This window comes from Nymphaea colorata, chromosome 1 (assembly GCF_008831285.2).
Source record: "Nymphaea colorata isolate Beijing-Zhang1983 chromosome 1, ASM883128v2, whole genome shotgun sequence".
NCBI lineage: Eukaryota > Viridiplantae > Streptophyta > Magnoliopsida > Nymphaeales > Nymphaeaceae > Nymphaea > Nymphaea colorata.
In genome coordinates this window covers 23,518,223-23,545,765 of record NC_045138.2, presented here as the reverse complement: position 1 = coordinate 23,545,765, position 27,543 = coordinate 23,518,223, and the positions used below count along the sequence as shown (strand labels likewise).

At 39.0% G+C, this 27,543-nt stretch overlaps 1 protein-coding gene across 1 annotated transcript; it reads left to right on the top strand.

Annotated features, from left to right (window-relative positions):
* Window positions 1–19,508: 19,508 nt before the first annotated feature.
* LOC116266572 (transcription factor bHLH130-like) lies at window positions 19,509–27,155 on the top strand. The gene is made up of 6 exons (XM_031647830.2): window positions 19,509–21,210; window positions 21,783–22,078; window positions 24,586–24,759; window positions 25,360–25,425; window positions 26,402–26,470; window positions 26,733–27,155. The coding sequence occupies exons 1-6, from the start codon at window positions 20,808–20,810 to the stop codon at window positions 26,796–26,798; spliced, it is 1,074 nt and encodes a 357-aa protein (XP_031503690.1). The 5' UTR covers window positions 19,509–20,807; the 3' UTR covers window positions 26,799–27,155.
* Window positions 27,156–27,543: the final 388 nt, after the last annotated feature.

Genomic DNA, 27,543 nt, shown 5'->3' with positions numbered 1-27,543 from the left:
ATACGAATCAAAGGTATATTTGGATTTTGTGTAGTAAATAAAAAAAAAAGAAAACCTTGAAATGTTCATCGTAGAAGAAATTGGTTATTGGATCATGGATTTGGTCTAGGGATGGAAGGTTGAACACTTGAGACTTAGGTCTCGATCTAAATGGCCAGTGAGATCTAACCAAGAGAAGGCCTAGAAGGTGATCTGAACTCATAAAATGATATGAATTAGTGTATTGCACTTGGATTTAAATTCATATAGAGCATTGAGTTTTGAATTTGAAATCGAAGTGTTGAAATTTATATAAACTATTGAACTTGGGTAATTCATATGAGATGAATGAAGGGATTCATATTGAAAATAGGGTTTTGAATTCAAAACAGAAGGTGGATAAAAGATCCAAATAAATTGGAATCGAAAGGATCCAGATCATGGGTAGAACCCAATAAAGAGGTCGATATCAATGTTTAAATGTATTCCCATTGTGTGCATGCCACTGTTTAGAAGTCAAGTCATTTTGTTTTGTTTTCCACATGGTTGTGTCCCATGTTGTAGAAGTCAGGGTACTCAAAGTTTTTAGTCGTCTCGGTTAAGAGTTTGTGTCGCATAGCAGAATTTTGTTTGAATTATTACACCAGAACTCTCGTTTTAGGAAGAGTTTTCAACAAATTGACAGATGTTGAAATTGTTGGGATGCCTAATTTTGTTTGGCATCATTTTGATGAAAGTAAATGCAAAAAAAATTAAAAACGTGTGCATGTCTTTATGAAGAAGGTGAAGGGTTCAACTTTTGGGTTCCTCAAAAGTTCTATCATGCCATGACAAGTGCCCTTTCACCTTGCTTATTTTAACTTTCAGTTTTTTTGTTTTTAATGCATATGTCAATAATGGCCATAGTGGAATTACCAAGAGTCATGTCATTTATTTTTCAATTTTTTTACATGTATATATATGATCCTTTGGGTTGGCCAAACGTGAGTAAGGAAGGCTTTCAAGTGTGTTCAAGGATTTCTTGTTGTGTGCTTAATCCTTGCTGCCTTGTGTCATGCCTTGCGACCACTTGAAGAAACAAGTGGTGGATTAGTTGTTATGTTGCTCTTATGTTATATTCGTGTCATTTACAGTAGCAGAAGAAGAAGACGTGCAGGGAGGTCATTCCTTTAGCTAACAGTGGTATCAGAGCCAAGTTGATTGTGTACTTGTGATTGTTGGTAAGAGTGCAAAAGAGAAGCCTGCAAGGTAAATTTTGCACACAATTTGTTCTACAAAATTTATGTGGGAAGTTTTTGTTCATTATGGCTAATGGCATGACCACTTAAAGTATTTTTTTAATCGCTCATACCTGTATTTAATGGTGATAATATGGATTTTGGAGCATAAAAATGAAAACTTTCTTTTTATCACAAGATCTTTGAGATCTAGTTGAAAATGACTATATAGAAATGGAGAGAGCTCCAAACAAGGAGAAAAGATAGTTGAATCAATAGAGCAGCGGAAGAAAGATTCAAAAGCCTTACTTGTTCTTCAACAAGCTGTAAGTGAGACTATCTTTCCTCAAATTGCTGGTGCTACTAGTTCAAATGAAGCTTGGACTATTCTCAAGCAAGAATATCATGGTGATAAGAAGGTAACGACAGTGAAACTCCAAACCCTCCGTAAAGAGTTTGAAACATTGTTTATGAAAAACAATGAATCGGTCCAAGAATTTTTTTCAAGAGCTTTCATAATTATAAATGAGATGAAAACCTTTGGAGAGGTTGTCAATAACCAGAAAATTGTAGAAAAAATATGAGTGTAGAACAAGCATTCCAAGCCCAAGTCAAGTTGGATGACTTTAGCAAAGAGAGAAAGGGAGCAACTGTACGAAAGAATGCATGTCGGGGGTGAGGTAGAGGTAACTACCGTGGGCGTGGACGAGGAAGATTTGAGGCAGGACAAAACAAGTAAGAAGGGGGTGACACAAACAATAAAAAACATGGCCACACAAACAGGTACTGTATTTTTTGCAAAAGAAATGGTCATACTGAAGCATACTGTTGGGATAATGCAAAACAACATGCTAATGTAGTGGAAGAAAAAACAGAAGATGGTAACTTGTTTTTTACTCATACAAAGTCAAAAGAAAATATTCATGTATGGTTTTTAGATAGTGGGTGGAGTAATCATATAACAGGAAAGTGAGGCTTGTTTCGTGACATTGATGAATCAGTGAAGCAACAAGTTCTACTTGGAGACAAGAAAAATGTGCAAATTGATGGTAAAGGCACAATTGAGATACCAATTAAAGGTGATACTAAAAGATTGGTACATGATGCTTATTATATACCTGGATTACCATATAACTTGCTACGTGTTAAACAGTTAACATAAAAAGGATATATAATTTCATTTCATGATGATATATGTGAAATCAAAAAGAAATTTTCTAACATGCCACCTAGAGTGGTGCACATGACAAAAAACAAAATGTTTCCAATCGAGCTTTCACACTTTGGTGCATATGTCTTAGTTGTAGACATGAATAAAGTGTCTAAATTATGACACTTAAGATATGGATACTTGCACTACAATGGATTGAAGTGATTGGGGTAGAAAAATTAGTTGTTGGTTTACCTCATCTTACCAATAATGAAGATATTTGTGAAGCATGTGTTTATGGAAAACAACATTGTTTTCCATTTCCAGTTGGGAAAGCATGGAGAGCGAAAGCTCCTTTAGAATTAGTGCATGCTGACATTTGTGGACCAACAAGAACTCCATCTCTGAATAATAGTAAATATTTTCTACTATTCACTGATGATTTTTTTCGCATGAGTTGGGTGTTTTTTCTTATTAAAACATCTCAAGCTTTTGAAAAATTCAAGGAATTTAAAATGTTTGCAGAAAAAGAATGTGAGTGACCTATAAAAATATTTCGTACTGATAGAGGGAAAGAATTTTTGTCAAATAATTTTGAAAATTTCTGCAAATTACATGATATACGTAGACAGTTGATAGTAAGAAAAACTCTCTAGTAAAATGGAGTTGCTGAAAGGAAAAATCGCACAGTGGTAGAAATGGCTCGTAGCATGTTGAATGAGAAACATCTTTCAAATAAGTTTTGTGCTGAAGCAGTGGCTACAACTGTGTATCTTCTCAACATATCACCAACTAAAGCAGTCCGCAATATGACTCCATATGAAGTATGGTGGGAGAAAAAACCTGATATAAGTAATTTAAAAGTTTTTGAATGCATTGCCTACTCCTTGCTTGATTCTAGTAGTCCAGACAAAATGGACAAAAAGAGTGAAAAATGTATTTTTGGGTGTTATAGTAATAACTCAAAAGGTTATAAACTATACAATCCGGTAACAAAGTCTTTAATCATTCGGCGTGATATCATTTTTTATGAGAATGGATCATGAGAGTGGACAACAATAGAAGACAAACATATTCTATTTGTTGAATCAACTTCTCACTCAAATGCATCATCGTCAAGTACTACTCATTCAAAAGAGACCAATTCGGATCATGAAGAAGATGTAAAAATAATTACAGATGGATCTTCTCCACCAAGAAAGGTACGATCTCTACATGACATATATGCTTCTTGTTCATTTACTTTTATGGTAACTGAACCATCATGTTATGAGAAAGCATGTGGTAAAGAAGAATGAGAAAAAACAATGTAAGAAGAGATCGATACAATTAAGATAAATGATACATGGCAGCTGGTAGATTTGCCACAAAGAAAGGAACCTATAAGTGTGAAATGATTTTACAAATTAAAGTATAATGTCGATGAAGATGCGCAAAAATACAAGGCCAGACTAGTAGTCAGAGGGTATGTACAAAAATATGGCATTGAATATTTTGAAATTTTTTCTCTTGTTGCTCGTTTTGAGACTATCAGACTAGTATTGGCACTATCAGCTCACTTAAAATGGAAGATATTTCAATTTGATGTCAAGTCTGCTTTTTTGAATTGTGCTTTAGAAGAAGAGGTATACGTACATCTACCACAGGGCTTTGTCGTAGGTGGACATGAGAAGAAAGTGTATAAGTTGAAGCAGACCCTTTATGGTCTCAAGTAAGAACCAAGAGCATGGTATGGGAGGCTTGACACATATCTTCACAGAAATGGGTTTCGACGTTGTGAGAGTGAACCCACATTATACTTGAAAAATGAAGGTATTGATATGCTTGTGGTATGTGTTTATGTAGATGACATTATCTACATGGGATCAAGTAATGTGCTCATTCAAAAATTCAAGGATAGTATAATAAGTGAGTTCGAAATGTCAGATTTGGGTTTATTGCATTTCTTTCTTGGTCTTCAAGTTGTCCAAACAAATAATGGCATTTTTATCTGTCAAGAAAAATATGCATTAAGCCTACTTAAGAGGTATAAAATGTTAAATTGCAAGTCGTGTTCTACTCCAATGAATGCAGGTGAAAAATTGACTTTGTCTGATGGGACTGCTAAAGCCAATGGAACAATGTTTAGAGATCTAGTTGGTGACTTGTTATATTTGACTCATATACGACCAAATATTTGATTTGTTGTCAGCTGGTATCCAGGTTCATGCACAATCCATCATTACACCATCTGGGGGGCAGCAAAACGTGTTCTACGTTACATCCGTGAAACTACTAAATATGAAATTTGGCATAAATCAGATGTTTGTCTTTTTAACTTACTTGGTTACACTAATAGTGATTGGGCAGGAACTATAGATGTTCAAAGAAGCACAAGTGGCTATGTTTATACACTTGGATCAGGTGCTATATCATGGTGATCAAAGAAGCAAAGTACGAAAACATTATCATCTTAAGAAGCGGAGTATATTGCTGCATCAGCAGCTATTTTTCAGGCAATTTGGATGCGTCGAGTTTTGAAAGATCTTGGTCAAAGTCAAACTGAAGGAACACCAATCCATTGTGACAACAAGACAACTATAGCAATGACAAGAAATCCGATTTACCATGGATGGGCAAAACATATTGAACTTCGTCATCATCTCATTCGTGAGATTGTTGGTAAAGGTCAAATCGTGTTGAAGTTTTGTTCAACCAATGAGCAAGTTGCGGATAGGTTTACTAAGACACTTTCATACCCAAAATTTGTGAAGTTTTGATCTCACCTTGGTGTTTTAAACTTTGCATTAAGGGGGAGTGATGAAAGTTAATGCAAAAGAATTAAAAATGTGTCATGTTTTTATGAAGAAGGTGAAGGGTTCAACTTTTGGGTTCCCCAAAAGTTCCATCCTACCGTGACAAGTGCCCCTTCACGTTGCCTATTTTAATTTTCAGTTTTTGTTTTTAATGCATATGTCAATAATGGCCATAGTGGAATCACTAAGAGTCATGTCATTTATTTTTCAGTTTTTTTTTTACATGTATATATATGGCCCTTTGGGTTGGCCAAACGTAAGTAAAGAACGCTTTCAAGTGTGTTCAAAGGTTTCTTGTTGTGTGCTTAATCCTTGTTGCCTTGTGTCATGCCTTGCGACCACTTGAAGAAACAAGTGGTGGATTAGTTGTTGTGTTGCTCTTGTGTTATATTTGTGTCATTTTCAGGAACACAAGAAGAAGACGTGCAGGCAAGTCATTCCTTTAGCTACCACATTTTCGTATGTTTGCTCTCTCTTTTGCACGAAATACAAAAACCAGTTTTTTGCTAATCTTTGTATGTAGAAATTTGGGTCCCGAAATTTAGCCTTGTTTTGTCAAGAGACGGGTTGAATCTCTTGATCTTGTAAGAGAAAAAGTAGTGCATCTATGTGTTAGCTTTTCAATGAGCTCAAGTTTGCATTTTTTTTTTGACATTGTTTGACCCATCTGCTAGTCGGAATATAGAAATCCATTTGATAGTTTTTTTGCAGTAAGATTGATGATGAGAAGTAGCACGTTTTCTCGACATTATAAGTTGAGATTGACACATTTTTTGAATATCTCAATGGGGATAACTTCCTCTAGTGTCTTGTCTTGTCCTACCCAGTTTTGTCAAAGATTTTAGATTTGATTTGGCCCTCTTTCAGTTTCCCACTGAATGTCTATTTTTTATGTCGTAGTCTTCTATCCAGTGTTTGAGATTCGAATGAATCTCCAACTTTCCAACCTCATAAGTCTGAGATGGAGAGGGGCTTGGTTGTGTCGTATGGTGGGATTTTATCATCCCTAACCCAAGAGTCTCCATGTCGATTTACAGCCACATTAATGTTCATTAGGGTCGTTAAATTGTCTTCCAAATTTAGTCATTTGACATATATTTTGTATTTCTACACATAGTTATCTCAGTTTCATCAAACCCTTGAATTCCAGACCCTATAACTGTAGGCCAAGGTGTGTTATATTGAAAAGCTATAATGTGCATTTGGCTCATCTCTATACCGGTAGTCAATTCACCAATTTTTAGCCCAAACCATGCATGTTAGATACTTTTTCACTCGGCCGAATTCGCCAACCGGATGATATGTGTGTTTCTACATACTACAGAATGTTAGTTTTCTGAAATAACTTTGAATACATCTATGTTAAGTTCTAGCCATAGTTTTTCAATTTTGTCACTTTGAAGTGTTTCATAGGTGTGTTTAGATGATGTCTAGGCAATTTCATGTTAATCTAAGGTCATTAGTCTGTCTTTCCTCCTAGGAAGTTGAGCGGCATTTTGCAATGTCAATTCTACTTTCCGTCAAATCTGGATTAATGTAACCTATGTTCATTACTTTGTTTCTCCCTCATCTGGATAGGTTTCTCAATTCCATCACTTCTATAGGTTTCTTTAACATGTCCAGGAGTCATCATGTCAATCAGAGTCTGTATAGGGTATCTACTTTGTCCAAACTTTTAATATGCTTCGTATTTTAGCTTGCATATCTTTCCATTCAAATTAGAGTGTCGGTCCACTTTAATAACTTGTTGTCTGGGTTCTGGCAATCATTTATTAACCATTACTTGTTTAGCCTCATTGGTATGTCAGGGGTCCATCATAGGTCTCTGCATCAACCAATTAGGCTTGTTAGTTAGGCTTGTTTCTAGGTTTGTGTTGTGTATGGTCCTAGTTGGCGTGAGCTTGTGGAAGGTGTTGTTCAATGCATGAGGCAGCCTACCTGGCGATTCTATGCAGAGGACTCTCCTCAGATCATGTATAATTTCATGTTTTCTATTTGCTTGCTTTCTGTCTTTGATGCTTGCATAATGGTATATTAATTCTTTCATTTTATTTTTATTAGTCAAGGATCACATTGTATATGGTTTGCTTTCTATAACAGCATGCACGGAATGGTTTGTCAAACATTTGTATCCATTGTTTTGATCTCTTTCATGTGGTAGGTTATCATGCGTCGTAAAACATGTGCACCACCTTCTTAGGAACCAAACATGATCAACATGTTCCACATCATTTTCTCCAGCTGTAACAAAGGACCGCTGAGTGTTTTGGTATCTTCTATGAAACATTTTTAAATTTGTATCATCATTTCAAAACATCTTTTTTAATCCTTCTTCAAATCCAACTCTAAGCTTTCTTTTAAAATCAATTTTCAATTTGATTTCCAATGCTATCTTGAATTTGATTTCTCAATTATTTTCCTAAAATTTGCATGCATCATGTAGATGTAAGTTCACGTTATGACCCTATGATGAAATAATGTTTTGGTCTACTTCTTAGCTGATGCCCTGAGAGTTCCTTTTCTAAGTTATTACATATGCAGACGCGTTTCACGGTTTTGATTAGGATTGAAGCATAATACTTAGGTTTTTCAAACATTGAGATAGTAGTTTAGACCTTTGATCTGTTGCCAATGGTAAATGTGCCAGGAGTAACCAATACTCATGGGCATGGAGGCAAGCAAGCATTTTTTTCATGAACGTTGTGTGCAAGGTACTACCTAATAAAAATTGGCATGTAAATAAGATTCTGCAAGTGAAATCTTCTTAAAACCAGATAAGGGTGCAACCCTGGGTCCTTCAACCCCAAAATAGCAGAAAATGGCATTAAAAATGTCATTAGATGTAAAGGGATGTTGGAGTTCAAATGCCTTGCTAGTGGAAAGGACTTTGAACTAAAGGCTTCGATTAGTGGACAATGTGAAAGAGGGGGCATAACAATGACATTGCAGAAAAATCCAATAGCATGCAGCCAAGACAGCAAATGAGTTTGTGAAATTAGATCTACCGCAAATGGTTGATAAGCTACAAAAGAGTGGTGCTCGATAGTTTTCAAAAGCAAACTTGTCATATAACACATTATTCTGACCTCCTAAAGAAGCTACGCCCGCAACCTAGAGCTTTGCCTCCATTTTCATTTCCTACCAAGTCCGTTGTTCAGCAATTTGTTCCTCTAATGCAAACACCGTTGACAAGGTGCTGCCATGAATATGCAAAGCTAGGGGGTATAGCCTAGTTCTTGAAAAATCAAATTCTACCTTTTAAAAAAATCCAGAAATTTTAAGGGGGCATTTGGATGACACCCTAAAAAATGGATCATGGTTTTCTAATGAGTTTTGGTAAATCTACTTGGATGACAAGACCAAAACCAGGTTTTTAATTTCTGAAATTTGGCTTTTTTTTTTGGATGGCAAAAACCTAGCTTTTAAGAGTAGTTGTAGAAAAAATAAGTTCCATGCTACGTCACACGGATACGGCAGACTGGGTCGAGTACCGGTGTCGACACGTGGACACGGGGATCCCGACACGGCGATACGGCTGGATACGTTTTGGATCGGGTCTGGGTCAGACCCGATCCAAACCACTTGTATAACCGACTTTTTAACCCGCGTTTTGTTTTACGCACTGACCTCTGGCGATCGACGCTCGACCTTCGTTTACCCTCGACGGCTTCCGTAGCAGGCTGGCAGCACAGTAAGGCAATGGCGGGCGACGGCGACCTCCGGCGATCGACGGCGACTTCCGGTGGCGTCCGGCGGCAGCCAGCGACAGACAGGTAAGTGTTTTGTCGATTATTTTCGATAATAGAAGTTAGGGTTTCAACTTTTATTTGTGGATTTTTTACATTGGGTATTAAAATCTGATTTGGGGATGTTTTGGTTTGAAGATTGGACGGTTTAGAATCATATTCTTCAATGCTATGTGCGATGTTTTCTTTTTTTTGTTTGATTTTGGGATTTGGGGATTTTGCCGTTTTGGGTGTATAACCTATTTGGGGATTTTGCCTTCGCTGTTGTTCATGATGTTAGACAATGATGAATACGTGATATCTAGATGGCATTAACATATAATATACCATTCGTGAATGTTCCTGTTCACTGTTCACTATTCACTTCAGCCTTCGCTATTGTTCATGTTTCTTTTAGTTTTAGGCTTTAACGAATTGCTTCTGTTCCTGTTCACTATTCAATCTGGCAGTACTATCATTTACCATTCTTGAATGTTCCTGTTCACTATTCAGCCTTCGTTCTGCTTCTGAATCTTTGAAGTTTTGTGACTGCAGTGCATGTTTATACTTTGTCAGTTTGTTGTATTGTTTTATTTCATAAATTTTATGTTCATTATACGTTTTTTCCATTTTTTATTATGTTTAATCTAGTATGGCGAGCAAAGGAAAAACAGTGTCTCAGTCTCAAGACTCTCAACCTACAAGTTGTGGTTCTGGATCAGCTACACCTCAGCCACCATTATGGTCATACGTGAATCTAATGGGGAAACCTCCTGGAGGCGGTGGAAATGCTTTTTTTAGGTGTAATTTTTGTGAGGGACAGTTCAATGGATCATATACAAGAGTGAAAGCACATCTATTAAAAATCAGTCAAAAAGGAATTCAACCATGTAAGAAAATCACTAACGAGACTTTGGCTCAGTTGAAGAAAGAACAAAAAGCCTTTGAGAATAAGAAAAGCACATCATCTGGATCTGGTTTCATTGACATTGCTTCAATTTTACATGATGATATTCAGAATCCTACCAAAAAAAGAAAAGTTGTTGATGTTCATCAGAAATCAATTAAGGATTCATTTAGTTTACAAGGACGGTGAGAATTAGATCTAAAAGTGGCGACATTTTTCTATGCTAATTGCATACCATTTAATGTAGCTAGAAGTCCATATTGGAGAGACTTAGTTAAATCTATTGCAAATTCTAACTTGACTGGGTATGTTCCCCTTAGTTCTGAAAGGCTTCGCACTGTACTACTAGAACAACAGATGACTCGAGTGAACAAATTGTTAGAGTCTCAAAAGTTCACTTGGGATCAACACGGAGTTTCTATTGTTTCTGATGGCTGGACAGATTTGCAACGACGCCCTCTTATTAATTTCATTGCAACTTCAGCAAATGGACCAATTTTCTTGAAAGCAATAGATGCATCTGGTGAATACAAAAGTGCTGAGTATCTGAAAGGATTGTTTATGGAAATAATTGAAGAAGTGGGGAAAGAAAACGTTGTTCAGCTAATTACAGACAATGCACCTGTATGTAGAGCAGCTGGTATTGCGATAGAAAAGGAGTACTACCCTCATATCTTTTGGACTTCTTGTGCAGTTCATAGGTTAAATTTGGCTCTAAAGAGTATATGCAATCCACCAAGTAAAGAGCAAGATTCTCATGCTTATGAATTATGTTCGTGGATTGAAGACTTGGAAAAGGATGTGAGGAACATCAAAAATTTCATAGTAAATCATCAACATGCACTTTCCATTTATAACAAGCATTCTGATCTAAAATTATTAAGAGTTGCAGAGAGACACGTTTTGCATCTCTAATTGTTATGGTCAAAAGGATAAAAATGGTGAAAAGTGCATTGATCAGTATGGTGACTGATGATGATTGGAGTTTCTACCGTGCTGATGATGATGACAAAGCTCAAGCAATCAAAGGAATGATTCTTGAAGACAAGTGGTGGGATCAAATCTTTTATTTTCTTGCATTCACAGAACCGATCTGGGAGATGTTGAGAGTTCTTGATTGTGATAATTCAACGTTGCACTGTGTGTATGAGATGTGGGACACTATGATTGAAAAAATCCAAGAGGTTATTTTTAAGCATGAAAAAAAAAGTATTGCACTTGAAGATTCAGCATTTTTTGATCATGTGCATAGAATATTGATTGCAAGATGGGACAAAAGTAGCAATCCTCTTCAATGCATGGCACATACATTAAATCCTAAATATTATGGAAAAAAGTGGCTTACAGGGGGTGTTGGAAGAACCCCACCACATCTGGATCTAGAATTATCAACAAACAGAGTAGCATGTATTAATAGGATTTTCATTGATGTACATCAAAATCGCCGAGCTAATGATGAGTTTGAAAGGTTTTCTACTGGAATTGGAGAAGATGTAGGTGCAACTGTAGACAAAGATAATTATCCATCTTTATCTTGGTGGATTAAACATGGAACTGCTTATCCTACTCTTCAATACCTTGCTTTCAGATTGCTAGTTCAACCTGCTACATCTTCATGCTGTGAGAGAAATTGGAGTACATATTCACAAATCCACACTATAAAACGAAATAATCTCACAAGCAAACGTGCAGAAAATCTGGTTTATGTGCATTCTAACCTTCGGCTTCTATCACGGAACAAAGAATAATATAGGTAAATTAAGTATATGATTTATTGATTTAGATGTTTCTCTTCTTATTCGCTAACATCATAATAATTACAATTTTTTTGTCTTGTAGGGAAGGAGAAACTAAATATTGGGACGTGAATGTTGAGGACTTTAACTTAGAACAAGAGAATGAACTTGTAGTTGTTAATTCAAGATTCGAAGAACCTTGTATTCCCTCAACATCTTCTATTGTGGAAGAAGAGGAGATTGGGGAGAACGATGATTTGGGCATTGATGATGACTAGAATGATGATGAACAATGTTTTGTGATGATTGATGAACAATGTTTTGTAACTTTCTTTGAGACTTTCTTGCTTATGTCTTAGCAGTTATCACTTTTGAGATTGGTGATGAACAATATTTTGTTTGAGACTTTCTTTATTATCATTTTTAATTTTTTTGAATATAATATTCACCGTATCCGCGTATCCTAAAATTTTGAAAATGCCGTGTCCCCGTACCCGTATCCATAGGATACCCGTACCCGTATCCGTGTGACATAGGTTCCATGGCACTTATGTGACCGTGGAAATACAACAATAATTATGCTTATTGACAATTATGTGTGTGTGTGTGTGTGTGTATATATATATATATATATATATATATATATATATATATATATATATATATATATATATATATATATATAAAAGGAGAAAGGATTTCCTGCTACAAAAAGTGCAAAAAGTAATAGCTTTGGTCTTACAAATAATAGCTTTGATAGTATTTCTCAAGGTGTCAAAATTACAAGCCTTCCACGATCAAAGGGAATGTTACAGGATCTCCAAAATGATATTAAATTACAACAATGAGACATAGTAATTTCTACACCAAAGACAACATGAGGAAGAGGCCATTTCAATACTGTGGATACACTTTACATGGTTAATCAACAGAAACAACCCATGCTTCCACAAAATATACAGTTAGAGATGCACCTTTATTATCTACTGGTGAATATGGCATCATCATCATATCTTTTTAGTTGGGTTCGGCATTTGGAGCACATGACCTACAGAGGTTGATATTCTTAATTGCAGAGGGTGACTACCAAATTAAAATGATGTTTTGGCCTAAAAAACATGTGAAGTGTGGGGGAGGGGTGGGGGTTTAGAAAAGACACATGCAAAATAAACACAAGTATTTAACGTGGTTCGGCTTAAGTCTATCTCCACAGTTCAGTCTTTCCATCTCTATTTTTCAAACAAATAGAGGTTCCCACTATTCATGTTCAAAGATACATCACAAAGTAACGTTTTTGTCAATACAAGGCAACAAATCCTTTCAACATTTATCTTGGATTTTATCTTTATAGGCTGTAAGATTTTCTTGATGCTTGTGTTATCTTATCTTGGTGTCAATTTTCTTGACGTGCATGTCTTCCTTTTTACTCACGGTGTTGTGCTTCAGATCTTCTTGAGATAGCAATTCGTTGGGCTGGATATGCACCTTAACTGGCTAATCATTATCTGTAATATCCCCTCGCAAACTCAACGGTCTTGGGAGATAGTTGAGTTCGGTGCATGAATCAAGGAACCTAGCATGAGAGAGTGCTTTAGTCATAATATCGGCAAGTTGATCTTCTGAGCAAACATAATGAACAAGAAGGCAACTTTGCTGAACATGATCACAAACAACGTGAATGTCGATTTCAATGTGTTTAATTTGTTGGTGATTCACTAGATTAGCTGCTAAATAAGTGGTGCTGAGGTTGTCATCCACAAAGCAAAGCAATTAAGGTGGCCCAGGAAGTGGCAAACGAAGCTCTTGCATAAAGTGAACAAGGGAAATCAATTCAGTAACAGTGGAAACTAGTGCTCGGTACTCAACTTCTGTACTAGATCTAGCCATGGTGGACTGCTTCTTAGCAGACCATGAAATAAGAGCATGCCCAAGAAAAATAGCAAAGCCGCTAGTAGATTTTCTATCAATGGATTGCTGGTCCAGTCTGCACACGATATAACCCATGAGGTGAAAAGAGGTGAATGGACGGAGAAGAATAACTTAATCAATGGAACCTTTAGCATAGCACAAAATGCGTTTGACCGCTGCCTAGTGGGAAGATGTGGGCGCCTGCATAAATTGACATACTTTGATGATGATATACATTAAGTCCGGTCAGATCATAGTTAGATATTGAAGTGCCCCAAAAAGTTGACGATATTCAGTGGGATTAGGAAGATGATCCCCATCATATTTGGACAGGTTCAAGTTCACAGGCAATGGAGTAGCGACCGACTTGGCATCCATCATAGATGCCCAACGAAGAAGATCAAGCTCATATTAATTTGGAAGCAAGTGAAAGCCCTCATGAGTAGAACAATCTTCAATGCCTAAGAAATAATGAAGCGGGCCAACATCCTTGAGAGAGAATTCATGTCCAAGCTGCTGAATGAGGTGGCAAATTCTAGGAGGAGAGCTACCAGTTACCAGTATGTCATCAACATAAATGAGTGTGAAAATAACATGATGTTTGTTAAAACACATGAATAGGGATGCATCAAGGCTAGAAGCTCAGGCTGAGAAGAAAGGTGCTGAGGCGATGGTACCATGTCTGCAGAGCCTGCTTAAAATCATAGAGCTGTCATGAGTTTGCATACATGATGGGGATATTGAGCATCAAGGAAGCCTTGGGGCTAACTCATGTAAACATCCTCACTAAGCACACTATTGAGAAAGGCGTAATGCACATCGAGTTGGTGAATAGGCCATCGAGAAGAGACCGCATTGGTCAACACAAGGTGAGCCTTGTAGCCGTCAATGGAGCCATCCTGCTTAGGTTTGATCTTTTACACCCATTTATTGCCTATAAGGTTATATGTTGGTGACGGTGGAATAAGTATCCATGTCTGATTTTTCAACAGAACAGAGAACTCTGCAGCCATAGCTTGTCGCCAATTAGAACTAGGAGAGTTAGAAAAAGATGAGACAGAAGAGAGAAAGAGCCGAGGTTTTAAAGAGCCAGTCTGGGACTGGGTAAGCATTTGGTGAACCTGAGAAGATAAGTTGGGTGCAATTGGTGGAGATATGTTTCGGGGTGTAGGCAAGGAAGGGGTGGCAAATGGGGAGAAAGGGTGGTCGATGGGGTGGTTGTAGACAAGGAAGGAGAGACATGAGAGGACACAGACGTATGCATAACCTGGTCAGGTTTAGGAAGATTTGGGTAAGTGAATGGAACACTGGATAGGTGTTCACATGCAATAGTGGGTAAGTTAAAGAGCACAGATAATGGGTAGCTTAATGCTGGTAAGGGACATTCAAGAGTAGGATCAACATGTTTTGGAGAGCTTTTAAATGAGAATTAAACTTCACTAAAGACAACATGACAACTAATGAACATTCTAATAGCCTTGAAATCATAGCAAAAATATCCATGATGCTATCCACGTAGCCAAGAAAAAAACATTTCCTTCTCTAAAATTCCATCTTGTGAGAGTTGTAAGGCCTTAAGTATGGATAACATGCACAACCAAATATTTTAAGAAATTTATAACCTAGTTGTTGTTTGAACAAAAGAGAGTAAGGAGACTGCATTTTGACTACAGGCGATGGCATATGATTCATTAAATATGTGGCAGTCAAGAAGGCATAGTCCTAAAATTTATAGGGGAGGCCTGCATGAGCAAGGAAGGCAAGTACAGTCTCTATAATATGCATATGGCGCCGCTCAACTCTTCCATTCTGTTCGTATGTTTGAGGACATGTAAGTATGTACTCAATTCCATTTTTCTTAAGAAAAGTAGATAAGGAACGATATTCTCATTCAGCGTATGATTCTTATCCAATTGCTTCTTTTGATAAGTCTTATGAAACAAATTTGGCTTCCGATAGGCATTCAAATTCGTTCAGTTCTTTTGCAAAATAGAATACAACCAACCAGCAATTCAATCACTCGAAAAGATATTTTCCACCCTAGTTGGTTTGGACAACTTTGATTGGTTCCTAAGTTGTTTTCAATCATGCGTTTGAAATTTTGGAAGACAAACAATACTTCAGATTTGTGCTTAAGAATAAAAATCCATGTAAAGATGGCATGTTCGTCAACAAAATCAACATAATAGTGGTACCCATTTATGGATGCAACTGGGGCGGGTCACCAAACATAAAAAAATAGCATGTCTAAAGGTTTTTTAATATCACATATCAATAAATCAAATGGTTAAGCATATTTCTTGATCACATACTGAACTATTTTGAAAGAAGGGTGTCCCATCCTCTGATGCCATGACTCCAGTGACACACATTCACCAACAAGGGCTAAGGTGTCAGATTTCCTTTGTCCATGTTTAGTTTCGGTCCCTAGCTTGTAAAGTCCCTGCTCATTTAGGCCCGTGAGGCGTGTTCGCCCGGTGTTGACAGCTGATATCGTTCACATAACATTCATTAAGATATAACTCAAAAAGCACATTATTGTCCTTTGAGAACTTATGGACTGACATCAACATCATAGTAATATTAAGAACAATAAGCACATTTTTCAGAACAAAATCAGAATTATTGAATTTGATAATAGAGTTTCCAATACGCTTGATTTATAGGCTAGATCCCTTCCTTAATTTTACTTGGTCATTGCCACAGTAAGCACTGGGACTTGTCATGCTGTTGCTATTTGAGGTGATGTGATGCGTTGTCCTGGAGTCGGGATACCATCCTCCATCTTTTGAGTCTAACACTACAACATAAGCCTCTAGAACCGATTTTGCATCAAACTTATTGGATTCATATAATTTATACTTTAATGTGGCATGCCCCTGCTTGTGACATATCTGACATGTTGTGCGGCAGTTAGTAGCAATGTGCTTTTGATTACCACATGCATGAGAGATGACATTCTTTGTGTTTATGTTTTGTGACCGACCATAGCCACGCCCTCCTTGGTTGCCTTCATTTTGATTTCCTCGATAGTATGGTTTTGACTTGGTTTAAATGATAGATTGCCAGCAATTTGATATGCCATTGTGTCGGTTTGAATCTGTGTTTCGTGAGAGAAAAGCATTCCAAATAGATTTTCAAGAGAGATTGCTTCCACACAAGTATTGATAGCAAACCTTAGAGGGCCATACTCATGAGTTGGAAGACCAGATAGAGTGTAGGAGATGAGCTCTTCTTCTTCTATTGGTTTGAAGGCAGGCACCGGTTGGTGAGCTAAGTTTTTGACCTTATAGAAATAATCAGAGATAGTATCATTTCCTTTTCTTAAATTCTGTAACTGACCTCTCCATTGCCAAGTACGAGCATGAGATCGGGCAGCGTACATTTTCTTTAACGCTACCCACAACTTATATGACGTTCCATAACCAATGACATGGCTGTGAACCGATGGTATCAACGAGGATATCAACCAGCTTAATAAAAGTTGATCACAATATTGCCATTCATCATATTTAGTATTTCTAGATATGGTTTTGTCCTGATTTTCAATCCACTCTGCAAGACACCAATTTGATGGGTCAACGAATCCTAATATTTTGTAACTCTTAAGCAGAGGCAAAAAATTGGCTCTGACAGAAGAGGTAGTTGTCCTCAGTTATTTTTATTGATAAACAAAACTGTAGGTTTGTAGGAGCTGGTTTTACAGGAGAAAACTGACTTGAAAAGGGCAGGATACTGGAACCTGTCTCTGTGTTATTCTGTCCACTGTTTTGAGATGACACCCTTGTCCAGCAATCAGGAAAGGAACCTTCGGTTGAAGGATTTAATGCTCTGATATCATAAAAGAGACACATGCTTACACAAATAAACACAAGTATTTAACGTGGTTCGACTTAAGTCTGCTTCCCCGATTCAGTCTCTCTATCTTTGTTTTTTAATCAAATAGATGTTCCCACTAGTTTTATATTTAAAGATATCTCACAAGTGACGTTTTCCTCAATGCAAGGTAACAAATCCTTTCTACGTTTATCTTGGGTTTTATCTTTATAGGTTGTACAGATTTCCTTGATGCTTGTGTTATCTTCCATTCCTATCTTGGTGTCGATTTTCTTACCGTGCATGTCTTCCTTTTTACTCACGGCACGGTCATGTGATTTGAATCTTCTAGCTAGCTAGAAGTTATCCTTAATAGGGTTTATGGTTTTTCATAAGCTAAAGAAAACATACATCATTTTATGGAAACCGGGTTTTGTAAAACATTGCTTCCAGCGCCATCTAATCATGCAACAAATAGTGTTTTAGAGGTGTCCTCCAAAGGTCTTGTAAAGATTTTGAAAAATGTAATGGATGCTTGTCAAAGAATTTCGAAATGTTACCTAGCTATACATTTCAATTAGCCATTTCTAATAAAAAAAATCCTAGCTCCGCCAATGATCTAGGTCCACATAAGACGGTTGCAGTACATTGAACTATAAATTGGAAAGCTATGTCTTGCAGTGATGAATTTGATTGGCAAACCAAGAGAGAAGATTGTGAGTGGATGAATGAATTGTGGAGGTAAGGCTTTTCAATTTCAAGGGAAAAAGAATTGCAGATGCATGCGATGGGCAGGGAATATACCAACTTTACTGTACAAGTGCTCAAGAACTATCATCCCTTGTCTGCCACTGCTCGACTGTGGTAGAGGGAAGCCTTCGGAAACTTTTGTGGGTCACACTCTTCTTCATGCACATGTACAAGAGTGGTCTTCAATCTTTGGATCTACAATCTCTAAAGTAGCACACGTCTACAATTTTTCTTATGATTGCGAGACTTCTAAAAAGGTCCAAACTATGAGAATCTAATACCCATATGTTCCAAAACTATGAGAATCTAATACCTATATGTTCAGATCCAAGGAATCTGAATTGTTTATTCCTGTAATGCAATATTTTCTTGTCAGCCTTGGACTGGGCGGAACCACAAAAAAAAAAAAAAAAAATTCTACTTAAGAGGTACTGAGTATAAAATTTTAAAATTTTAAGAATCACCAATATGTAAGAGAAAAAAATTGCTCACAAATATCAACATAAAATAAGAAGTTTTTTTCGAGTTTCTCTATGCAATTATTGTCCATACTTGGCCCACACCAACCTCCAACCCCGACTTACGAACATGAATACAACACTTACTGAAACCTCTAATGGGAGATGGACCATTTTCTACCCAAAGCTGAGCCTAGTAAAATTATCACGGGGATGTAAACAGATTGATTGCATTCCATTATCCCTCCATGTTCATATCTATTTAAGTAGATCCAGTAAAGCAACATGAATCCAATTACTAATTTGACTTGAATCCATTATTCTTTTCCGCAACAAAATTCAAATTTAAGTTTGGTATCAAATTGGGACCCGATAAAGGTAGAGATATCAATATATCTGATTTAGATCAGATTTCCACGCGAATGGTTCCGCAAGAATCGGATATGAAAAACAAATATATATCTGATTAAGAATGACATCCGATCAGAATTTAATTTTGGATCGGATTTAGTTTTAAAAATATCTTATATTCAATGCTCGTACATTTTGAAAGTAAGCCATATTCGACGTTTGTATTCTGATATGAATTTAAAGATCAAATTTGAATTGTAAAATCAGATTTTGGGTTTAAGATTAGAAGGTGACATGTTTTTGTTCATATTGGAATCAAAAGATATGAATATTTGAACAAACAGATGCAGATGCAGTTAAGGATAATTCCGATTCATTGACATCCCTATATAAAGAAGACCTCACCCAATTCGAGATGCAGATGGCATAAAAATTTGGGTTGTAAATTAAAAAAAAAAAAAGAAAAAATTGAAGATTAACTTAGACCATCGGATTGGAGATGGATTCGAACCGTTCACATCCAGCTTCACCCCCCTTTTCTTGTCTCCAGTTCGAAACACGTGACAGTATCCTAAAGAAAACACACATAAAAGCATCCTAAAGAATTAATTAATTACCACGTTAGTGGGATTCGGAACTCGACACGGAAAAAGAAGGAAACCCATGTGAAAAAATAAAGAAACTCGGCCTGCGCGAGTTCTCATTGGCCTCTGGCCCTCTCTCCCACTTTGACAGCCAATAACTTTTATAAATAATGGCAAAGCTTCACGTAGAATTTGGCGTCTCTTCCCTCCTCCTCTTCGGTATTCTCTCTCTCTCCTTCTCTTTCTTCCTGTCTGACTGTCTGTTTTATTTATGTGATAAAAATGTATGGGAGGAAATCATGGGTACTGTAGCAGGAAGAAGCGAAGTGAAGATCTAAAGCCATCTCTCCTACGCCTTCTTTGTTGCTTCTTTCTGGATTTGGGAGGAGTAAACAGGAAGCCGTAAACTGCAGGGTCTTCCTCTTCGGGTTTCCGTGCTCTGAGCATATTCCTGCGCCAGTTGTTCCTCCTCCGATTGCGTTATTGGGGCTTGGCCGGATATCGGGAAGGAATCGGCCGGTGATTGTTCGATCCCCGGGAAAGGCCCTTCGTGTTGTTTCGGTTCCTACATCCGATCCTCTTCCCTCTCGCTTCTAGGTGGTGTTGAATTTCTGGTGCTTTCTTTACTCGCTGATTGCTTGCTGGTCAAACATTTCTCTTTTTACTGAAAGGCCGAAGCCTCTCAAATCCCGATTTTCTGAAGACTTTTGGTAAAGGTCTATACTGTAATAGGTTCGTATAGGAAGCGGGAAAGAAGAACGGGAAAGAGAGATAATACAAAGGGAAACGAGTGATGATTGAATTAGGGACAGTTTCCGGTAGAAGTTCCTCCTTTTTCTGCTTTTGGGACTTTCTTTGATTGCTGGAGCGCGTTCCTGGAAACAAGTAGAGATCAGAAAGAAAGAGAGAAAGTGAGATTTGATAATTCTTCCGTCATCATCGATTAAGGTTTAAGGTTTTGAAATCTGCAACTGCTCATCTCCATCGACCAAGGCAAAAGAGAAAGGAAGAAAGTTAGGAAAAGGAAGAAAAGGAGAAAACACGGCCTTCTCTTCTCCTTTCTTTCGGTGTTTATCTTGCTCGAGGCAGTCTTCCCCGCCCGTCACAGTGGAGCCGGTCGAACAATCTCATTAAAGAAGGAAAAGAAAACAAGGAAAAGAAGAGGCCGGAAAGTGATTTGGACTTCGGTTGGAAGATGCAGTTAGAGAAAGGTGGAAATTCCGTGATTCTTTTAGGGTTTCAGATGTTCCTTTAGTGTGAAAAGAAGATTTCTTTTTCAGGAGGGGAAAAAGGGAAGAAAAAGAGGGAAAAGAGCCAAAAGGGAGCCCATTTAGTTTCTTATAGCCTCCTGATTTCCAGCTAAGCGAGGAAGAAGAGGCGTGCTATTACTTTCCGAGCAAACAGGCCGTCGAGAATTCACGGTCTTCGTCGATGGATTTCGCCGAACCAGGCGCAGCGGCCAGCCTCATGCGCTACCGTTCCGCTCCTGGCATGCTCCTGGCCGGTCACCTCGCCGATGAAGCCGACGGAGACGAAGCTGCAACAACAGAGAAAGCTTTGGCCAGATTCCTCTCCGGCAACTCTTCATGTCTCACGTCGGAGACCAGGGGTCACTTCCGGACGACGGGAGAGGAGAAGGAAGAACCGACCCAGAACCCGCAGAGAGGTGGCCAATTCGCGGCAACATCCTCATCGATGATGTACGGGACAATGACGGCGGGCGAGGGAGGGGTCGGCATGGACGCTGCCGCCGGGACAACCCACGCTATCGGAGGGCTCGTCAGGCACAGCAGCTCGCCGGCCGGATTGTTCTCCCACCTGACGGTCGATAACGGCAAGCTCTTCCTTCCCGTCCTCCCTTTTATCCCTTTCCTTGACTTTGCGTTCATTCTTTTGGGTTTTTCCGAGCAAGTTCTTTAGCGCAGTGGTCAGTGAAGTCGAAGCTAGGAATAGGCTTAGTCTTCCCACTTGATCCCCCCTCGAGATCGATGACTCTGGCCAGTGGCTGATGACCGAAAGCCGTTGAACTAAACCACCCTGAAGATTGTTGCAGAGCGTTAGTCTTGTCAATTATGGCGTCGTCCTTGTTCCTTCTTTGTCTAGAATGATTCGTTTTTTAATACCCACTTTCCCATGAGCTTCGAAAAAGATATTACCAGTTGTACTGCGGATGGTACTCCATTAGCATCTATAGATGCAACAAAAGTGACGCATCACCTAATTAACGAGTCATGGTGCCAATAACGATAGAATATGTTAATAACCGACCACCAATCAAAACCAACGGTTTCATGTTACAAAGATGCTTAATAATTGTTGTTCAGGGACGTGAAAGAATAGAAATAAAGCGAAAAGCAATGGGGTTATAGGATTCACAATTTTCCGTTTTCGTGGTCTCACCGGCAGGATTCTCGTTGATGAGAAACATTAACTGCGAGCCGGCAGCCGGGAGCCGGTTGAGAACGCAACTGAGCTTTCCAAGCCAGGCGTCGTCGACGTGCCGCCTGCCCCAGATACCTGAAAACTTGGAGGAGGGTGGCTTGGCGAACGGGAGAAGCTCCGGTCGGTGCGGCTACACTCCTGGCTTTCCCGGCGTCTCGTGGGACGACTCGCAAATCGTGTCGGAAAACGTCTCAGCTGTGCAGAGGAGGGATCTGGACTGCAAGGTGATGCCCCCGGGTTTTAACATCTCCCGCCCTCAGGTTAGTACCAATTTCTCGTTACGCACTTCTATTTTGCGTGATTGAAATTTTCTTCTTCAACTGTACCGCTTTTCTCATTGGTATAGCGAGGGAAAAGCGTTTACAAGTAATTTTCACATAGAGGCACCTCACCACCTGGAAACTCTTATTGGGTTACGTACGACTTTAATAGAGGTGTGGTACATCACTCAACTAGAGTACTCTGTCTCAAAATTTATGTACATGTGGTTAGGACCTACCAACCAACTATAGTGTTCCGTTTATAGTTTAGAGCACGTTTAAAAATTAAACATGTGATGCAACTGCCCCACCAGTTATACTATGCTCGTTTGTGAAAGACTAAAGTTACTCGGTAAGGGGTGTCTCATTAGTTTGTCTTTTGCTCTTTTAACTGAAAAGTAAATTAAATGATGAAATTTAATGCAGCTCATTATATGATTTCCGAATAAAGTTTGTCGTATAAGACATGCCACGTGACCATTTAGGGTACTTGAACCAAGTACGGACCATGATCCAAGGCACAGGAACATGGTGGAGTTCCACCACGTATTGCGGGCCTCATGTGCCCATTTTTATGTTTTAATGGGGGCTCAGTGGTCTGACTCTTGGCGGGTTCGGTTTGGGTACCGGAACCGGTCTGTAAGGCCACCACAACACAACGGGTCTACACAACGGGTCTGTAAGGCCACCACCAGGGAACTGTTCTGCCCAAACGACTAACTATTTTCTCTTGGTTGATGCTCAACCTGGGTAGACTTGCGAGAACTGAACACTGAATAGCGTCCGAATAAGGGTTTGGAAGCGGGAATCGGCAGCATTATTGAGTCTTTCCCCTTGCTTAACAGTTCCCTTTCAACTGCAATTTTCTTTGTCGCATTATGGCCACGTCGACGGACGGACCTTCGGTTCTCATGGTTTCAGGGCAGGCGTTCTTCTTTCTTCGTTGTTTCTTTTGCTTTTTGGAACCGCAAAGGCCAACAAAGGTGTTGGCCACTGCGCCCTTGTCAAGCCTTTTCTTTTTCTGGAATTCAGAAGCCATAAATGCACCACCATCCCAGCCCTGGGGTCGTATTGCGGCTCACGTGCATCTCGTAAGTACGTGGACCACTTATACTGGATTCCAAGTTTGGAGAGGAAGTTTGTTGAGCAGTACTCGCCGAGTTCCAGTGTTCTTAACCATTCCCGTCACCGGGGCTTCTTCCACATCAACCCCCACTTGACACCCCCATTCATTTCTTTCTTCTTTTTTTATTGCCAGACTTTTCCTTTTGTCGTCTTTCCGGGAGGATAAATTTAGTGCTGAAAGGGACGAGAAGGTGGCGGCCTTCCCCGTCGCTTTTCGTTCTTGTCTTGTTCCTTTTAAGGCGTGGGGTCGAACCATGGAAGGGGCCTTGATGACACGGAGCCGTCATGGTTTCGTCATTTTCTGGTGAGAAGGTCCACCCGCCTCTTAATAAAGAAAGGCGAATTTAAATGACGAGGGACTTCTAAATTTGATTCGATGTCTGCGGCTTAGTCGATTTCTAATATGCAGGATGGAAACTGAGGCTCTCTTCAAAGACACCAGGGTGAGTTGGGTCATACCATACTCCTGGTGTGAGGATGGGCACCAGTTCCTGACACCCAGCCAGACTCGAGCCCTGGCATGATCCGTACATTTGGGCATAGTGCCAAGTTGGGTTGGCGACGGTCAGATAATTTATTTGAATTGATATTTTATTTAAAGATAAATATTTTATTACAACTAATTATATTTTTATGTTGTATTATATGACATTATTTTTCATATATTTTTTTATTAGTCTGAGCTGTGGCCCTGCGGAACCCGAGCCTTTATTGCGCTGGGCCAAGCAGGTCCAAGACCTAGACAGGTGTGCCTAGATGCCCTTTCATTCAAGGTGGCTCAGCTGGCGATGTAAACAAAAGCCAGTTTTAGCGTGGACCACCGGTAGCCTTGATCACCAAAAGTTCCTCGATCGAAAAATGACGCTAAAGTCCATTTTCATAAAAAAATTGTATAAGTATATGAAAAAAAATGGATATAATATGGTAAAGTTACATATATTGAAAATAAAATAAAAAAATCTTAGTAAATTTTTAAAAAATTTAAAATATTTAATAAATCTTAAAAATTATAAAAAAAATAAAAGTTTATAAATAATATGAAAAATGTAAAAAAATAGGTATAATACGCGTTTTATATGTGTTTTTTTATTTTCTGACATTTTTTTAAAAAAAGATGAGAATAAAACGAAATATTCTATAGATAATTGTGAAACCATATTTGATTGTGGAACGGATATTTTATAGCTGATTGTGTTTTATCGTATTATATATGTCTTTTCTCAATAAAATGTATTTAAAAAAACACATTTTTTGTGACAGTACGCTAAACATTGTGACTTAGGGGTAAATTAAAATGTGCTTGCAATTGCTGATATTTCCACTGCAATGATCAGGGGTGATTGTTTCTATGAAGGAATATGTGAAGTTTCTTGTTTTTGCAGAACGGAGACCCATTCGTGCACCGCGGGCATGGCTTGGCTCATCAGTTCAGCCTGCCCAAGACGTCCTCGGAGATGGCGGCCGTGGAGAAGCTTCTGCAGATACATGACTCCGTCCCCTGCAAAGTCCGGGCCAAGCGCGGCTGCGCCACGCACCCTCGAAGCATAGCCGAGCGAGTATGTTATTGCTATTTTCTTCTCACGTTTTTATCCTACAACAGAAACGGCCGAGAAAAGTCCAAGCCTTTGGGTTCTTACAAAAGTAACAACAAAAGAGGTTGCAGAAAGGATGACTCAGGACCCCAAACAGCGAGGATAGATTGAAAATTTATGATGCTTTGAGTTCACACTTGATTCAAAAAATGATAGGTCAAATTTTACAGTCGTCCACAATCTAGACCAAACTCATTGGTTTCACCTGTGTAGCAGCTCCATCAGGAGACGCCCAACGGCAGCGGTGCCGGGCCACACATGGGCAGGTGTAGGCAATTATACACACCAGTCCCTCAAAAAAAAAAAAATTGTTTTTTATACACACGGGTGGCCGAGTTTCCCCTTTATACCAAATTTTCTATAGCTCCGCCATTGAACCGCAGCATTCTTACTCTGAGATGGGGTCATTTAGTTTAGGCCCACTGGACTTGCACACTGTACTACCAATGACTCATGGCTTCTCCCGCTTTATTTCTTCATACCGGGTCTACAAAATCGCTTTCCGGGTACGGACAACAAGGCGCATGACTAAGTCTACTTTGTTATCTAATTGTCTCTGTGCAGGTAAGAAGATCGCGAATAAGTGAACGGATGAGAAAGCTTCAAGAGCTCGTGCCCAACATGGATAAGGTAAGATTATGCGAATATAATCTAATGCTGTCAATGACCAGGCCCGTGGGTAGGGTTAGGAAATTTATAGTTTCAAAAATTTTTAAAATTTTCAAAATTTTTACATAGGTGAAATTAAATTTTTTATTTTCTAAAAGTCCGAAAGGCTGTGGCCCCAGCGGCCCCCTTTGTCTCCGCTAGTGGGCTTGATCGTTAATCTGTCATATAACTTAGGGCCTGTTTGATTGGAGGGAAAGGAAAGGAAAGGGAGGGATTGAGCAATCCCTCCTTTGTTTGGTTAGCTAACTAAAAAAGAGGGAAAGGGAGGGAAAGGGCTAAAGTGTGTTTGGTTGGGAGGGGGAAGAAAAGGGAAGGGAGGGAAATGAAAGGATTGTGTAGTGTAAATGCAATCTCTCCCAAATCAGATGGATGGGAAAGGAAAGGAAAGGAAGAGAGGAGCAAAAGTGTTGACTGCCCACAATGCCCCTTCCTTCAAGTACTTAATTTTTTAAACATTTTGACTGTTAGGGGTATTATTGTAAAGTATTAACTTTTCCTTTCCTTTCCTTTCTTTTGTATCCAAACAAGTTTTTTAATCAACTCTTTCCTTTCCATTCCATTCCATTTTATTCATTTCCCTTCCCTTTCCTTTCCCTCCCTTTCCCTCCTACCAAACAGGCCCTTAGTTGGGACTAAATCAGGTCTGTCTCACAAATTTCCTTTATTTACATATTAGCATTCTCAACTATTTAATTATTTAGATATATTGGTGCCCTTAAATTTCTGGCTTCCACTCATATCAGCTCCACTATGATACCATAATCGATCCTAGACAGATATTTTTGTTTTTGGGTTCCTGTAGTCGCCTCTCTCCCTTTTCACTAACCGGGGGTGTTAGATCATTATACCATCCATATCGCCCAACTATAGAGCCAAATAGCCTGTAAGGTCCTTTTAAGTGGGATGTTGCTGATGGAAGTGTTGGTCTATTGGACAGCAAACGAACACCGCGGACATGTTGGAGTTGGCAGTGGACTACATCAAAGACCTGCAGAAGAAGGTCCAGGTACGTGACAAACAGTGGACTAACCAGAATGATTGTGAGCGGGCGCTCAGCCTGCTGTTTCTGCACCTCCGTTTGGATCGTCCGATTGAGAATCACCGGATGCTTTCCCTGACATCACACCAGCCGTGCATGTCAGGCCAAGGCTCCTGGTCTCGGGCGCTGCTAGAAATTTAATGGCAGAGAACTCTTCACATTTGATCGACACTTTAGTCGACTGCTTCATCATCTAACTCCCTTTCGTTTTTTTTTTTTTTTCTTTTAGGCACTTGCCGAAAGTCGTTCAAGCTGTACGTGCGGCAGTCGGCAGAAGTCGCATCCGAGCTCCTGAATGTCAAATTCTGTGCAAAAGGAAAGGAAAAGGTTGAAGAAGAAGTAGAGAAAAAGAGAGATGCAGAGAGGGGGAGGGGAAATAGTTGGTTGAAAGCAAAGTATGGTGATCTCGCACCACTCTGACGAGATATCCACGTATCTTTTGGCACTATGGGAGTGTGTTTAAAGTAGGTAGGTTGTGTGCTAGATGGGGCACCGATCCGATGGATTTACTTTTTTCCTTTTCCACTTTCCAGTTTGTGGCCTGCAGCAGCTGTGTAAAATGAAAATCCCGGCCTTCATCTGTCTGTATCACCTCCATCATTTGTCACGGTTTTTAGTGACCCACGTAATAAGGGTTCGGTCTTTTCCTTTATTTTCAGTGCATGTAAAGGATCGTTATTGGCCGTTCACTTTTTCGGTGGGTGGTAGTGAAGCACCCAGCCTGAGGTGACCCTTTTATGCCTGAATTGCCGGGAGAGCAAAACCTTTTAGAAAAGCGCATGGCTTGATTGCTAAGAGTTAAACGTAGGAACTTCAAGTTGAACTTAAAGGATGTAATTCGGAACGCGTTTACCACAAATTCCAACTTGTATTTTTTTTTATTTTCTTCTCCTCTTGAAGCTAACTTCTCTAATAGAGGAAGACCGTGGGTGATGGCAATAACGTATTGACTTTACTGATATATAAAAGCTAGGTGATTTGTCAAATCTCTTCTTGAAACAGGTTGCATCGTTGTTATCGCTTTTGCTCGTGCAACCATT